This window comes from Anopheles coustani, chromosome 2 (assembly GCF_943734705.1).
Source record: "Anopheles coustani chromosome 2, idAnoCousDA_361_x.2, whole genome shotgun sequence".
NCBI lineage: Eukaryota > Metazoa > Arthropoda > Insecta > Diptera > Culicidae > Anopheles > Anopheles coustani.
In genome coordinates this window covers 82494625-82508456 of record NC_071289.1, presented here as the reverse complement: position 1 = coordinate 82508456, position 13832 = coordinate 82494625, and the positions used below count along the sequence as shown (strand labels likewise).

Genomic DNA, 13832 nt, shown 5'->3' with positions numbered 1-13832 from the left:
AAAAGCAAAACTGTTGAGCAGTACATTGGAAGAGGCCATAAATTATAACAAAATGTTTATGTAATCTACTATTCGTTAAAATAAGACAAATCTTTTTTTATCCGCCTGCAAAACAATCGACTGATCTTCTTAGAACTAAACGATGCTGATCTTCGAGAACCTAAACACTAACACGTTACTGGTCTCTACAAACCTGCTCCTCATCACATTGCACATCAACAGAACGGTATTCTCTTGGAACATTATCTACTTTTATAAATTAATAGTATTTTTTCATCATCTTTAGAATAATTTTTTAATCAATTCATCCTCCAATCTGCTCCCTCGGGTCCTTCGTTAGCGCGTTGTACTGGGTCACACTTCGCACTCAGCCACAAACACACATTCACATTTATCTCTTTTTATTTCTTTTTTCTCCGCGCACCGTGCTCTTTTCTTTCGTCTCGCGACCAACAAATCCTGATCCTGAGAATCTTATCAATTTTATTATTTGCCTAAGGCTGAGCACGTACATTCGGTTGATGTTTATTACTTTCTTAATATTAATACAACATTTAAGTCAACATGAACGTGCTAATTTACGGGTTTCTGTTTATTTTTGTTTTGTTTGAATCTGTTTCTTGTTTTTTTCGGCTCATTGTTTTATGCTTTTTTTTGTAATTTCGAAACATTCCGCTTTTCGTTTGTTGCCTTTTACCGTTTGTACCACTAGAGCATTCATATCGACATCCTTTCATCCAATCAAACGAGAGTTTCATTGTTGTTGCTTATTGTGGGGGAGCGTTTTTCGGGTCATTTTATTTTAAATTTGTTAAGTCACAGATTCTTCTACAGTTAACCGGATGCTGGTGACATCTTTTATTCTTTTGCTCTACGTAAAAAGACTACTCAAACTTCGAATCAAACTCTGTCGCCTGCCAGCACTTTCACTCTAGTTAGGTTGAAACGTTATGCAAACCGTAAAAAGTGTTGGTACAAAAACGGTTGTCGAACTCGGTTGGATAGATAATGGGACGATGGGGGTCATCGGGGGCAGGGGAGGGAAAAACGTGCACTGACAAAAGCTACCGCAAACTTCGTAATTTCTGTAGTAAGGAATATTTGTGTTATGTGGTTTCTGTTTGTTTCAATTGGTTTTAATCTATGCTACTGGTAATAGATAGCGTTAGAGATTCCTCCCGGCGAGGGCACACACTGTTTTAATGAGAAGTTTCTTGTTAGAGTAATCATAAGAATGATTTTTTGTGCGCCCGACGCACATCATCCGAGGCCGTTAGAATTTGGGGTGTTTAGCGCTTGTAATGTGTGGGTTTTTTTCCGTTACACTGTTCACTACCCTATGCACCCGGACTGGTGTTCGTTTCTCAAATTGTTATATTCCTTAAACTTATAACTTGAAGCTACTAATGGAAAATAAAGATGACTTTGTTCCCTGCATTTCCTCTACCAAAACAAAATGCAATCTTGAAACCTAGCCTCGCTCCAAAAATAAACTTCCTGCGGGGAAAATGCACTTACTTCCGTACTATTGCTTTGCCATTGTTGAGATTTCTCCTGACGTGTGCGTATGTTCGATTTGCTCATGTGTTTGCAAGCTGCTTTTTGTTCTTGTTCGGAAACTAGTTCCTGGTCAAACTGTAGAGACGTCGATTGGTCGGGAGTGGGTTCTCCTGTTTGCTGGTTGTGTTTGCATTGTCACTTCCTGCGCATTTTCTCCGGGTCGTTGAGAAGGTCGCCTCCCCCTTCTTCCGGCCGTGTGAGAGAGGGAGAGAGAGAGGCAAGGATCAGTTCGGTGAAGATTCCCCACTCTTTGTGTTGTCGTATGCCTAGGTTTCGTGTTTCGCTCCTTATCGATGTAAAAATTTCCATAAAATGGTGTCTATATAACATTCGCCTAGCGTCAACGGCTAAGTTCGTCCCTCCGGAAGGCTACGTGTGCGTCCACTACTTCAGCAGCTCCGTCGAGCTGCACGGCCCGTCGAAGCACCCGCCGGTGCTGTCGCTAACCGATCGCTGGCTGAGGTTGGGGGAAAACTGCATTGCAGAAGGGTGAAAGAGAAAGGCTAAGATTAGGCGCACCATCCGGTTTTGCGGGCCATATCGAACGGGCGGATGCTGACTTCCTGCGTTTCGTCCACCGACGGCAGTATGTCGTCGACCGAGTTCGGCGTCATCGGGCTGGGCGTCGTCAGGATGGGCCGGTTCATCGGGCACGATATCACCTCGCCGATGATGATGTTTGGCTTGATCTTCTGCAGCTGCTGCTGCTCCTGGAGCCGCGCCAGGTGCCGCTTCATCTCCTGCCGTAGTTCCTTCTGCTGGATTTCCTGCTCAAACCGACGCATACTGTAGCTCCGCACGGACGAACTGGTGCTGTGTACGGAAGCTAGACTGGGTCTTCGGGAACCTGCGGTCATGGGGGTCGTGGCCGGTGACGGGAGAGTGGAGGGGGAGAAAATACAAAGGGGGAAAAAGACCATTTTCATCCTCTGCCGGCCCAATTACTTATCTTCGATGTGGATGAACCAATGGCGTGTGTCTTTGGTGACGCGTTAGAATTGGTTTCGAGATAGTAAGCAACCATCGAATAGAGTGACAGTGATAAGAGAAGGAAACGATAAAGACACATTCATAGATTTTCCGTGAGATGCTTGCAAGCTGGCAGTGCTACACAAAACAATGCACATATCCTTTACGAACGTAATTAAACAAAAACATAAATCCTAACACAAGCCGTAGAGAAAATATAAATTATAAATTTTTAACTGGATGGCAACAGCGATTCATTATAATTTTATTTAAAAAAAAAACCATTGGAGTTTCAATCTCTTTACTAGTCTCGAGCAACAATTTGTTGTCTAGATTTATTTTTACAAATGTCTTGTTTTTGCAAAAATAAATTTATGTTCAATGAACCAAATATCTCGGAGAGAAATGGAACAATTTCGTTGATATAAGTAACACCACAAACCATGGGAAGAGCAGTAAACAGAGCAAAACATCTTCAATTGCTAATTTGTAGTGATTTTTTGCAACAACATCCGTCCGTTGTTTTAAATGCAATGGTAAGATAATTGTATCACTTTCACAATGGAAATCGAAATAGAAATCAATGCATTTTTATTCTGCGCTGTGGAAAAAAAGCTGCTAAGCAGTGCGGTTATACACAGGAATATTGAACGGTTCAACGAAACGAAATTAACTAAATGAAACATCAGTTTAGTTAGTAGCAACGAGAAGAAAATGAATAAAAATTTAATATAGAAAAATGTGTATTGTGTTGGTCGGAAGCAATATGATAAGAAAATTATCCTGCAGCTCAAGTAAAGCTTCGTGTGAATGCTACTAGTGGCTTAATTGGGAGAAAGAGATTCAATGTTTAATGTATGTTCTACTTAGAAATGTAAATTACAGAAAGGAGGCAAAACTTGTTTGTAAATTGTAGAACATTTTATAACTTTTTTTACAGCCGTAGAATTGAATAGCTAGACGTGAGAGACGTAACAGCCAGAGTAGCCTAGTGTAGAGAGAAAGTGTAAGCGTATGCCAAAAAAGCTAATGTGAAACGTAAGAACTGAAATAAAAACCGCTGGAAAAAAGATAAAACGCAAACCAAGGAGTGGAAAAATAGGGAAGTAGATGAAAGTAACACATGTGATACATTGGAAATAAAGTAGAAAAAACCTATTTAAAAACCATGACAACAGCCTGTGGATGTCAGTATCATTACCAGATTTGTGTGAATGGTTTCGTTCATATTGTTTTTCTTTTCGTTCATGTGTGTAGGTAAATCATTTCGCCATATTGCTTATATGCATGAAACACTTCTGAAATTAGTTCGTCATTTGTAAATGGAAAGAAACGGAAACCATAAACTTACGCTGGCCGCCCGTCGGAGCGGAAAATCATACGGACGGTTAATGATTAAACACTAAATCACAACACTACTACAAACACCCAAAAACACGAAACACAGCTATGCGGGGAAGAAACGTGGAACTATTGTGAAAGGACTGTTTTTTTCTGTCTTCTCTTTCCGGGGACCTTTACGACGTACGGGAATGCGAATGTGTGAAGGACACAATCTTGTTCATCACGGCAGCGAACGTTTATAGCACGCTAAGAAAACGTGACTTGAAAAAAGGAATACGGCCGACTTTGGCACCAAATCCCTATCCTTGACAATTGTTGCGGTGTTTTGTACGTTGCTTCCGGCCAGCTACTTCCCTTTCCGCCCCAAACCGCGCAACCGGGTGCATGCGCAACGTCACGCAAGTGCATTATTTTGTAATCAGTGGCAAAAACAATTTAGCCGCGATTGGCAGGTGTGGCGAATTAGGAACGTTCGGGTTTGCGTGTACCAGTGTTGGGTTCGTTTCATCTCCTCGTTTAGTTTTATTTCCCTACGGCGTGCGTGTTTATGTCCAATTTATCCAACCATGCTGTACAGTAATTGATTGGTCGATACGGTGAATTTTGATGTACTAGTTTTTTGTCTGATTATATGCTTTTCGTGTCTTTAACCGCTATCTGTTGCTCGTTAATTGTGATTTTGTTATGTATAAAAAGAAGATCTAATATTAAATTGCTATTTTGCCATGCTTGTTTTTAAGTATTTAAAGGGAAAATAAACTGTATTCCAAACCAAGTCTTTGGTGAAAAGCTTCTAACACCGCATTGTTTAAAAAATGCTTGAACACAAATATGGTTCAAAAAAGCTGTTTACTTTCAAAACAACCATTTATCAAAACCACACACAATTTGAAGCGTAACTTAATTGTTAAAATATATTTTATTTTTAAAATATTTTAACGAGTCTAGCGAAGAAAACCCTTTTCGATTGCATCGCTTTTAGATCATTTTCAAGTCAATTTCAACGCCCATAGGTGCGTTAAGCGTGTATCACCACGTGTAAAATAAATTTAAAATTTGGTTACAAGTGAATTGCTAGTAAAACAAGCATTTGGTAGTCCTAATCTAATCCCAGTTAATGGTTTTGCACAGTAAATCGTTATGCAAAAAGTCCAATTTCCGTCTAAAACTTGTAAATTTTAGTGATAATCAAATGTATTCTTCTCTGTTTCATAAATATTTATCTGTTATTCCATCCAATCTACATGGCGCGACTGCAATAGTAAACGAAAGTTCTCTTGGCAACCAATAAAGTTGCCGCACCGACCAATTACGCAATCAAAGTTCGATTTTCCTAACCAAGCACCGTGAACGTGGCGGGACGCGTGACACTCAATGCATCCATAAATGCATCAGCCGCAACGAGATGGAAGTAGCTGTTGATTGCACGCATTCGGAAGGACATCCTGCCCAAAGCTCAATTGCCGGGGGCACAATCGACCGTGTAAATCCCGATCGTTTGACACCTACATACATACACGCGGAGTGCTACGGGAGTGCGGTGGGGTAGGACACGATTGTGGAAGAGGAAAGGAGCAGCAACACCACACATCGAATAAAATGAAACCAAGAGAAAGTAAACATCAGAATGTAACGGAAACAGCTAGAACATCGATTCCACACTATACACACTAGGGTTGTGGTGGGAGGGTGCCGGAAGTAGTCCCGGGCGCGAAGGAAATTGGGGCTAGGATGTGGGATATGTGTGTGCGTTTTCCAGGAGCTGGAGTTCCATCTAACATTCGGTAATCAAGTCGGGGTTAACTGCGACACACAACAAGGGACACACAGTGACAGACAGAGAGACAGAGGGATGGTGGAGAGAGAGAGAGAGAGAGAGAGAGAGTGGGGGGAGGGGTCGGGTAGCCTGTGAACGGATGTGGAGTGAATGTGTTTTACCGCAACGTTTGCGACCTCGCAAGCCGGAGTCGGCAGGGCCCCGAGCTCGATGCTGTCGTGCAGATCGTAGCTGTAGTAGTGGTTGGCGAAGCCGGGCTCGCCGGTGCCGTGTCGGTCGTAGTGGTCGTCGTCGTCGTTGTCGAAGCTGGAGTCGTCGTTGACGGACGCACCGGCGTACCGGCCGCCCAGCCGCCCGGCGACGCTCCCCATGGTGCCCGCGGTGTGGCCGCCGGCCTCGTCCTCGCTGCTGCTCGCGCCGCCCTGGTACTTCCGGCGGCCCCCACTGCCGGCGGCGGCGGCGGCCGACGGCTGGCCGATCAGTGCGGTCGCCTTGCAAAACTTGGAAAACAACTTATTGTGCGTTCTGAGCGACGGTATGTCCAGGTAGAGCAGCTGCTTCTGGTGCTCCAGCTGGCGCTCGAGATATCTGGTCATATTGTCGTCGCTCAGATAGCTGCTGGGGTGCTGGGAATCGGTACTAGTGGACTGACTATTTCTAATTGCAGATATGTGACATGATACAAGCAATATGGCGGCAGATCGGGCCGCACCTGTGCGGGAGGTCGAGACCAGGACCCCCTTGGAGCCGTGCAGCGGCGCGCTGGACGACCGCCGATTGCCATAGGAACCGATGGAGCCGCTCGAGCGCTGACTGGAACGAGATGACGGTCTTGCCGACTGTATTGTCAATGGTATCCCTGCGGTGGACCCGGGCACCGGTTGTTTGAATGTGTGTACAAGTGGTTTCCCACGGCAATGCCCGGTTATTTGCGTGTTTTGGTCGAGATGTTGTGTGACGTGTGACGAACGTTTGGTTTCAAAATGGTGTCCCGACGTTAGAAAGAAGGTTAAAACGTTAACGCCGTCGTGTTTTTGTTATTTTGTGTTAATCGGTTAGCATGAAAGTAGAGACGGAAAAAAGTAGAACAAATGAAAACGCGTAAAATTATCACTCAGCGTACTTAAGAACACACACACACACACGCACGCACACACGCGCATACACAGATAGAGTGAGAGAAAAAGAAAAACGAGGCATTAGGCAACGGAAATTCCAACAGGACCATTGTCGAGATGGCTACTGGAGGCCGAGCAGGAAAACGTAAAAGACTTCAACTTAATGATAGGAAATGTGATGGAAAATTAATGCAGAAAGTCGAGTGGAGGGTTTTTTTTTAGAGTGCCATTTTGAAATAATGGTATAGGACTGGTGACCACTGGAGGATGCATCGGGAAGAAACGACCACTAAGCGTCGCGTGGTTTAAGGGCATGCAGCAGTTTTCTCCTTGTCTAATTTCTTGATCTACTTTTTGCGTCATAGGGAATGTTTTCCGTGGCACAATTTAGAGTAAAATGCAGGGAAAAATGAACCGAAATGCAATTGCAGGTTTGAACCAAACCGGAAGGAGTGGAAAGAAAAGAAATCCCGGAAATGGAACCGAAAACGCGACACTACCAAGGTCGACTCGCGATGTGGCACGAGGAAACAGAGAGGAAAAACTAAGAAAATCGCTGGGTAGGCCATCCTTCGTGAAGGGGGCAATGGTGGGGAGGGGACGGTGGTCAAATTATAAAAATAGTCACACGAACAACTGCACATCGAGGAAGTCGCGCTGGAAGCCTACCTGTATCACTGGAAAATAGTATCGGTGGTGCAAGGTTCGCATCGCCGAAGTGCCTAGGTCGAGGGTATTTCGTTTTGCTAAATAAGTGCAGCACCATGCAAATGAGGCCCGCCAGCACGGCAATGCCGCTCGTGACACCGAAGAGCGTCGGAAGATCCGCAGTTATGGAGGCCATGTCTGCGAAGTAGATTAGAATGTTAAATGATTGGCGCTGCCGGAACCGCAGTGATTCCGCTACCGTATATGTGTTCCTTTGTGTGTGTGCATGTGTCACTCCTGAATTGTCCCTGACGTCCTTTTTTACACTTTTCCTTTTTCCTTTTTTTGTAACAGCTGCTAACCCCCCACGGGATAACGGGGAATTTTGCTGGCGGGTTTTTCCTCATTTTTCCGCACAAACACAATCGCACTGTTTCGTTTTCTTTTTTCGGCCTCTGCACTGCCGCGTGTGCCTAGCTGGTTTTGGGCCCCTGCCAGATGTTGTCAAATGTCACGGCATGGGGCGGCGTGGCCCTCCAGTGCACGCCAGGTACCTGCGGGTCGTCCCCAGCAGGTGTCGCACGTAATTCGAACCATTATCGGGCGCGCTAGGCCGTGTTTTGCCGCAGCATCGGATTCATTTTTGCATAAATCAAACACCGAAACTGCCGAACCGGACAGGAGCAGCGCGACCGGTCGATTAAGGTAGGCTCTCTGGGTGCAATTTTTTCGCTTTTAAGCGAGCCTTTTAATGTTTTTTCTGTCGAGTTTTTCGTTCTAATGCTTTCCTAGACAAAAGTACCTAGCCCGCACTAGGTTGTATGATTTTGATTTAAAATTTTTCCGCCCAATGTTAGAACTATATGATGACATGAACATTTTGAGAACTAAAATCTTAGTGACAATTCAATAAAAATATTACATACAATCCTGAAATTCTTGTAACATTACAACAAAAAACAAAGTTTTTAAAAGATGGAAATGATTCATTTCAAGAGATAGTACAGATCAGTGAAAGCCGAACTGCTCCTATACATTAGAGCAGGGGTCGGCAAAGTCCGGGCACCATTTTCCATGCGGCCCGTAAGAAAATTCGAACCTCGAATACCTCACTTGTCTTTACCTGAAAATGCACGATTAAACTGTTAAATCGCCATGTGAAACTGTATACCATACTCTGGCGGTAAAATAAGATCTTTACGTTGAATCACTACATTCAAGTTATATAATTTACGACTCCATCAGGTAAAATATGGTTTCAGGGATAATACAAGAAATTAACTTCAAATACAATGAATATTTTGAAATATCATAGCTTACGTTTATGTTACTTTCTGGGCTTAAAAAATCATGCTAAATTCGAATGAGGCGCAATATCACCTTCAAAACATGAAAAAGTCGTCTAAAGTATCACTTTCATGCTGTTTTTCATCATCTGCTTTAGAGCAATTGAATTAACTCCAGTACAGAAAGTACAAATTACCATTTTATTTTATTAGCAGAACATATTCATCGACCAAAAAGCGACGTTCGTTGTCTAACTATAAAATATAAAAGACGAAAACTATGAAATTCTCTTATTGAATGTTACCAAAACCAATCAGCCAAGTTTCTTCGGAAAGTTAAAGAACTTCCAATTTTTGTTTGTTATGTTAAACTTAAACGAATTGACAATTTAAAAAAAATTGAATAAATGCACAGACTATTTCGACAGTAGCCGGATTTTCCCTTATTTCTCAATTCTGTCAATTCATAGAATCAAAAGTTCTGCCCTGATCTTCCGGTACTTAATTTGTATGCTAGGAGCTTATGTTTCTGTAGAACCGATTTTGTAGCAATAATTCGAACCCAATCGCAACTGGCGAGAACACTGTTTGCTTTTGCATTTGCTGGGAAGCCGTGACCGATTTCCCCCTCGCCTGCCCGTGAGTGACACGAAACCCATCGGTGTATACTTACCCTGTGTGCAGAAGACACGTTTCGTCGGCTTCGAGTAGCTGACGGAGTGGAAACCGGGCGCACATTGACAGATGGCGTTGTGCACGATCTGCTGGCAGAGCGCATGCTCGTCGTTGAAGATGCAAGTTTCATCGTAGAAGCATTGTTCCCCAAGTTTTTTGGCTGCACGGTGTGTTTTTTTTTTTAAATTTTGGAAAAGTAGAAAGAGAAAACAAGGTGAAAAAGGATACACGCGCGAGCGGAGGGGATAAATGCTACGCTCCATCGGAACGCATTCTTCCATGGGGCAGGAGGTAAGGAGGGAGAAGGAAAACACGGGAGGGAAGTCTTGTTTGTTTGTTGACAGCAAGTCGAATTGCTGGCAACCACGGCGGGCCACGGCTCTCTTCCATTCAAAATCTCGTCATTTAACGCTTTGTGATTTTCCTTCCGTAAGTTGAAGGTTGCTTTGATGAGAAGCGCAAAAAGTAAAACACAAATCGCAACAAAGAAGGCACTAATGTTCCATCAGGCGAAACGTGATCCATCCCCGAGCGGGGCGACGGACAATATTGGACGCGAGGACATTTCAAATGTTTACCAGCTCGGAACGGGCGCGCGTGTATGTGCGCACCTACAAATGTGGCTTTTTCTGTGGATAATTTCGAGAACCGGGCTTTGGCATTTGTCCAAAAGCCGAAGCAAAAGTTCGTCCGTTTCATCGTCGTCTGCGGTCAGCTCACCGCACGGTCTGGACATTCACGAGCGCGCCCGGCCAGCGTACGCTAAAAGGTGAAAATAATATAAATGGAACAGGAAAACGGAAACATTCCGCGCTTCCGCTCGGCCCGACCGCACCCCTCGGAGGGGTCGTTTTCTGGGGCAAAGCTGGGAAAGGATCGACTTTGAGTAGTCGCCGAAGACTCGCGATGGGGCGTGGGAAAACTTACGCTTGGCACATCCTTTCAGTACTCCAATCACCACGGCGTAGTCTTTCTCGCAGCTGCAGGTGTTCGTCGTCGGGTCGCAGTAGACGTGATGGAGGGTGGTGTGGCACGTAAACTCGCACGGTGCACCTATGTACCGTCCTTTCGCTGGAAAAGCACCGTGAAAAAGGGGGAAGAGGCAAATGCAAGGAAAGCAGCAATCAGTAAACCGATCGAAGGTCCATTTATTCGCTGATGATGACTGATGGATGTAAATGAATAGACGCACAACGTTATGTAGGTTCAAGTTGATGGAGCATGTTGATACTAAATTCGGTAGTCAGTTATAAGTAGTTTCTATTCTTACTAAATGTATTATTTAAAGGTGGTCCAGTTTACTCTTCAGTTTTTTTATCATTTGTTTTCGTCAAAAAGCATATCGTATTGAAGAGTTGTTCAACCATATTTTCATTTTTTTTTAATATTGCTCTGAAAATGCTACTTTTAACTCTTTTATTTTAGTTAGTTACGTTTAAACTTAGCATTTGTTCTATCCTTCATATGAGGATGAATTTTTTAAACAAAGTTTGTATATATTTCATTTCCGTGTTTTTATGTAATAATACATGAACATTTATGGTCACAGGGTGTTTTCTGCCCTATTCTGTTATTTCAATTATGTTCTTGGTTTAATTTTGGCAATTGCATTATCTAATTTTTCCACGACCTCTTCAAAATGTCAACCAATCAATGATGGAAAATATCATCTTCAATGTAGTTTAAAACAATCGAAACGTACTGCAATAGCCATCGATTATCACTAAAAGTCAACCACGCCGGCAAATGGCCGCCCTTTTCCTTACGTAACCCGGACAGGTTGCGCGGTGTGTAAAAAGTGTTACATGATACGGCCATAACTTCTGCTTTTATTATCACCTTTTCTTGGCACATCTTGGCAGGCGAGCGGGATTTTTATGCTTTTTTTTTGTTTTTGATAAACAGAACGTTGGCCGCTTGCCATCGCCATTTGCCAACCACTCGGCCGTAGTATGTAACGCTGGATGACAGATATTTGGGTCATTTTGGCGAACGCGAATGCCGGGCTGCCGTGCGCCTGGCCAACATTGCCGTCTAATATTGTCATTTTTTAAAACGTACAACGTTGTTACTTTGCCGGCTCCCCCGTGGGTGGATTGGGCAAATGTGCCAAAAGGAATATTTATGGAAACCTTGAGGTGCAGCTTTGCGGGCGCAAAAGTGTGACCTTTTATAGAATTCAATGAAGTTTGCCGCAACGCAGTGGAAAGGGGAAGTAAACAACAAATAGGATGTACATAAAATTACCCTCACCAAATAAATAATCATTAAAAGTTGTACAACAGGAAAGTAAACAAGTAAATAGATAGATAACTTTTGCCTTACATCTCTTTTTCTCTCACCGTTCTACATAATTTAGAACTGGTTATCTGATTTAATAATCGAGCATTTGTGTGTTCGCTATCGTGCAAAATTCATGTTTCCTGATTCACGTTTACCGCAAGCGTGCGAAACACGTCCAATTATCGAGTAATTTAGATGGCGTTTCGCTGACAACACGCTTGTTCCTTTAATGAGCGAACTAACCACAAACCGACCGGGCAACCCCCGAGACCGAGCCTGGACCATGCTTTCGTGCTTTCGACATGCAGCAATAAAACGCAATCATTAAACGCCATCCGAGGCGGAAAGTGACCGGCAGTGAGTGTATAATCACGGAGTTTAAAAGCACGCGGACATGAAAACTCAGAGCAGCCCGCCCCATGGGACCCCTTAACCACCGTCACCCCTGCCCACCGTACCGTTTTCCACCCGGCATACGGGTTTTCGCCCGTTTTACTGGAACGCTCTGCAGCACTGCGGTTACTTGGGCTGTTTAATGTTTGGGAAAACGGCCAAAAGCCAAGCATCCGACGTGAGTCGGACAGGGATGAAAATTGTTTTATGCATGACGGTGACGGGAAACCTCGCTGATGGGAGGAGAATGTGGAGGGGTTCAATGGGGGCAATTAATCAAATTTTCTGATGAACGCAAATTTGTCAAGCTATTTTTGGGAAAAATAAGCCTCGTTCCCCCGGCGAGTCCGGGGGGACGGGACAGAATTTCGCATGAATGGGCAATTTGTTTTGAATTAGTTTCCATTCGGGTTCCAATTTTGCCGCTCTAATCGTGAATTTTCTGCGCAACAACTCATCGGTGTGGTAATGTTTTGTTTCCTTTTTCGAGCTACACGGAAGCATCTTTTCATCCACGAGATCCGAAGCTACTCCGTCGCCGGATCTACCGCTTGTCTCATGGTTTGTATCCGGTACGTAAGGCCAAAAAGACGTTACGCACTAAATTGTATTATTTTTCTGTCGAAACGACAGAGTCGGCCATAGATCAGGCAATGTAGCGTTATTGGATTTACGATAAAAACGAATTTCGAATGTCACCGGTACGCGGGAGGATACTATCTGCATTTGGATGTTTGTTCCTGGTAGCATTTCATTTTCGATCCAGTTTTCTTTTTATCGCCGAATTTATACGTTTTTTTCTTTCCATTTGACATGATTCCGAGAAGGGTACGACATTTGCAAAGGTCAATTTTTATGTTTCCCTCGGTTGGTGTATTGTATTTTTCGTTTATCATGCCTTACCCTCGTCCTGGGGAAACTCACCGCCCAGCGCACGGAAGCGAACCACTTACCGGATTTATTGTTCACGATGTCGTACTCGTCGCCGTAATCGTCGATGTAGTCGTCGTCCTCGTCGCCGAGTGGCGCCGCCCCCACCATTTCCGGCACCGTGCGCGGCTTGGCGGGGAGCGAGGTGATCGCCTTGGTGCCGGTGTGCGACTCGATCGCCAGCGTGACCGGAAGCATCTTGATAAAGACGTACGACAGGTAGAGCAGCGCGAAGGACGACTTGCGCAGGTTGCGGTTTTTGTACTTATCGCTAATGAGGGCGTAGATGATCTTATGGTACAGGAGGTGTTTCTGCTTTTGGTGCTGCTTCACTGTACATCCCCAGACACTGTCGGGGAAGAAACTCACTATCATCTTTGATGGGTTACTGCAGGCCGGGCATTGCGTGATGGCAGACTCATTTAACAACGCATGCAGTGGTTGTAGGCTGTGGCTGATGGTGCAAGGCTCCACCTTAACGCGATGGAACCCGTTCGTTGCACTTTAATGCTGCTGCTGCTGCCGTTGGTGCACTTTGGGCGAGACCGTTCTGTCAGTCACTTCTGTTTGCACCATTCCTCACATTTTTCACTATGTCACACAACTGCTTGAGCTCGTCGAGAAGTCTGTGGTTTAGCAGAGAAGAGCGTTGTAGAATTTGCGCACTTTCATTACACTTATTTCAGGCGATGTGAGCAGAACTTTGCGAACAACTAATCTAAAAATTAATGCTAGATTCTATAAAATATCATAATCGTCCAAACGACTCCATCCAGGTAAAGTATCGAAAATTTTCACTTTTCTACAATGATCAGTTCGCCACCAATCCGGTTTTCATTTTGCAGTTAT

General features: G+C 44.1%; 1 protein-coding gene across 1 annotated transcript; it reads right to left on the bottom strand.

Annotated features, from left to right (window-relative positions):
• Positions 1 to 1847: 1847 nt before the first annotated feature.
• Positions 1848 to 13358, bottom strand: LOC131267425 (uncharacterized). The gene is made up of 7 exons (XM_058270304.1): positions 13007 to 13358; positions 10305 to 10448; positions 9376 to 9537; positions 7438 to 7614; positions 5919 to 6509; positions 2121 to 2407; positions 1848 to 2034 (listed from the first exon to the last, which is right to left on the bottom strand). The coding sequence occupies exons 1-7, from the start codon at positions 13356 to 13358 to the stop codon at positions 1945 to 1947; spliced, it is 1803 nt and encodes a 600-aa protein (XP_058126287.1). The 3' UTR covers positions 1848 to 1944.
• Between the last annotated feature and the right edge of the window lie 474 nt (positions 13359 to 13832).

Coding starts and splice junctions, on each gene's coding strand:
- LOC131267425 (XM_058270304.1), bottom strand. CDS start 13,358: ATGATAGTGAGTTTCTTCCCCGACAGTGTCTGGGGATGTACAGTGAAG. Junction 2,408..5,918: donor CGACCACTACGACCGACACG/GCACCGGCGAGC, acceptor CCATGACCGCAG/GTTCCCGAAGACCCAGTCTA. Junction 2,035..2,120: donor CGGTGGACGAAACGCAGGAA/GTCAGCATCCGC, acceptor TCTGCAATGCAG/TTTTCCCCCAACCTCAGCCA.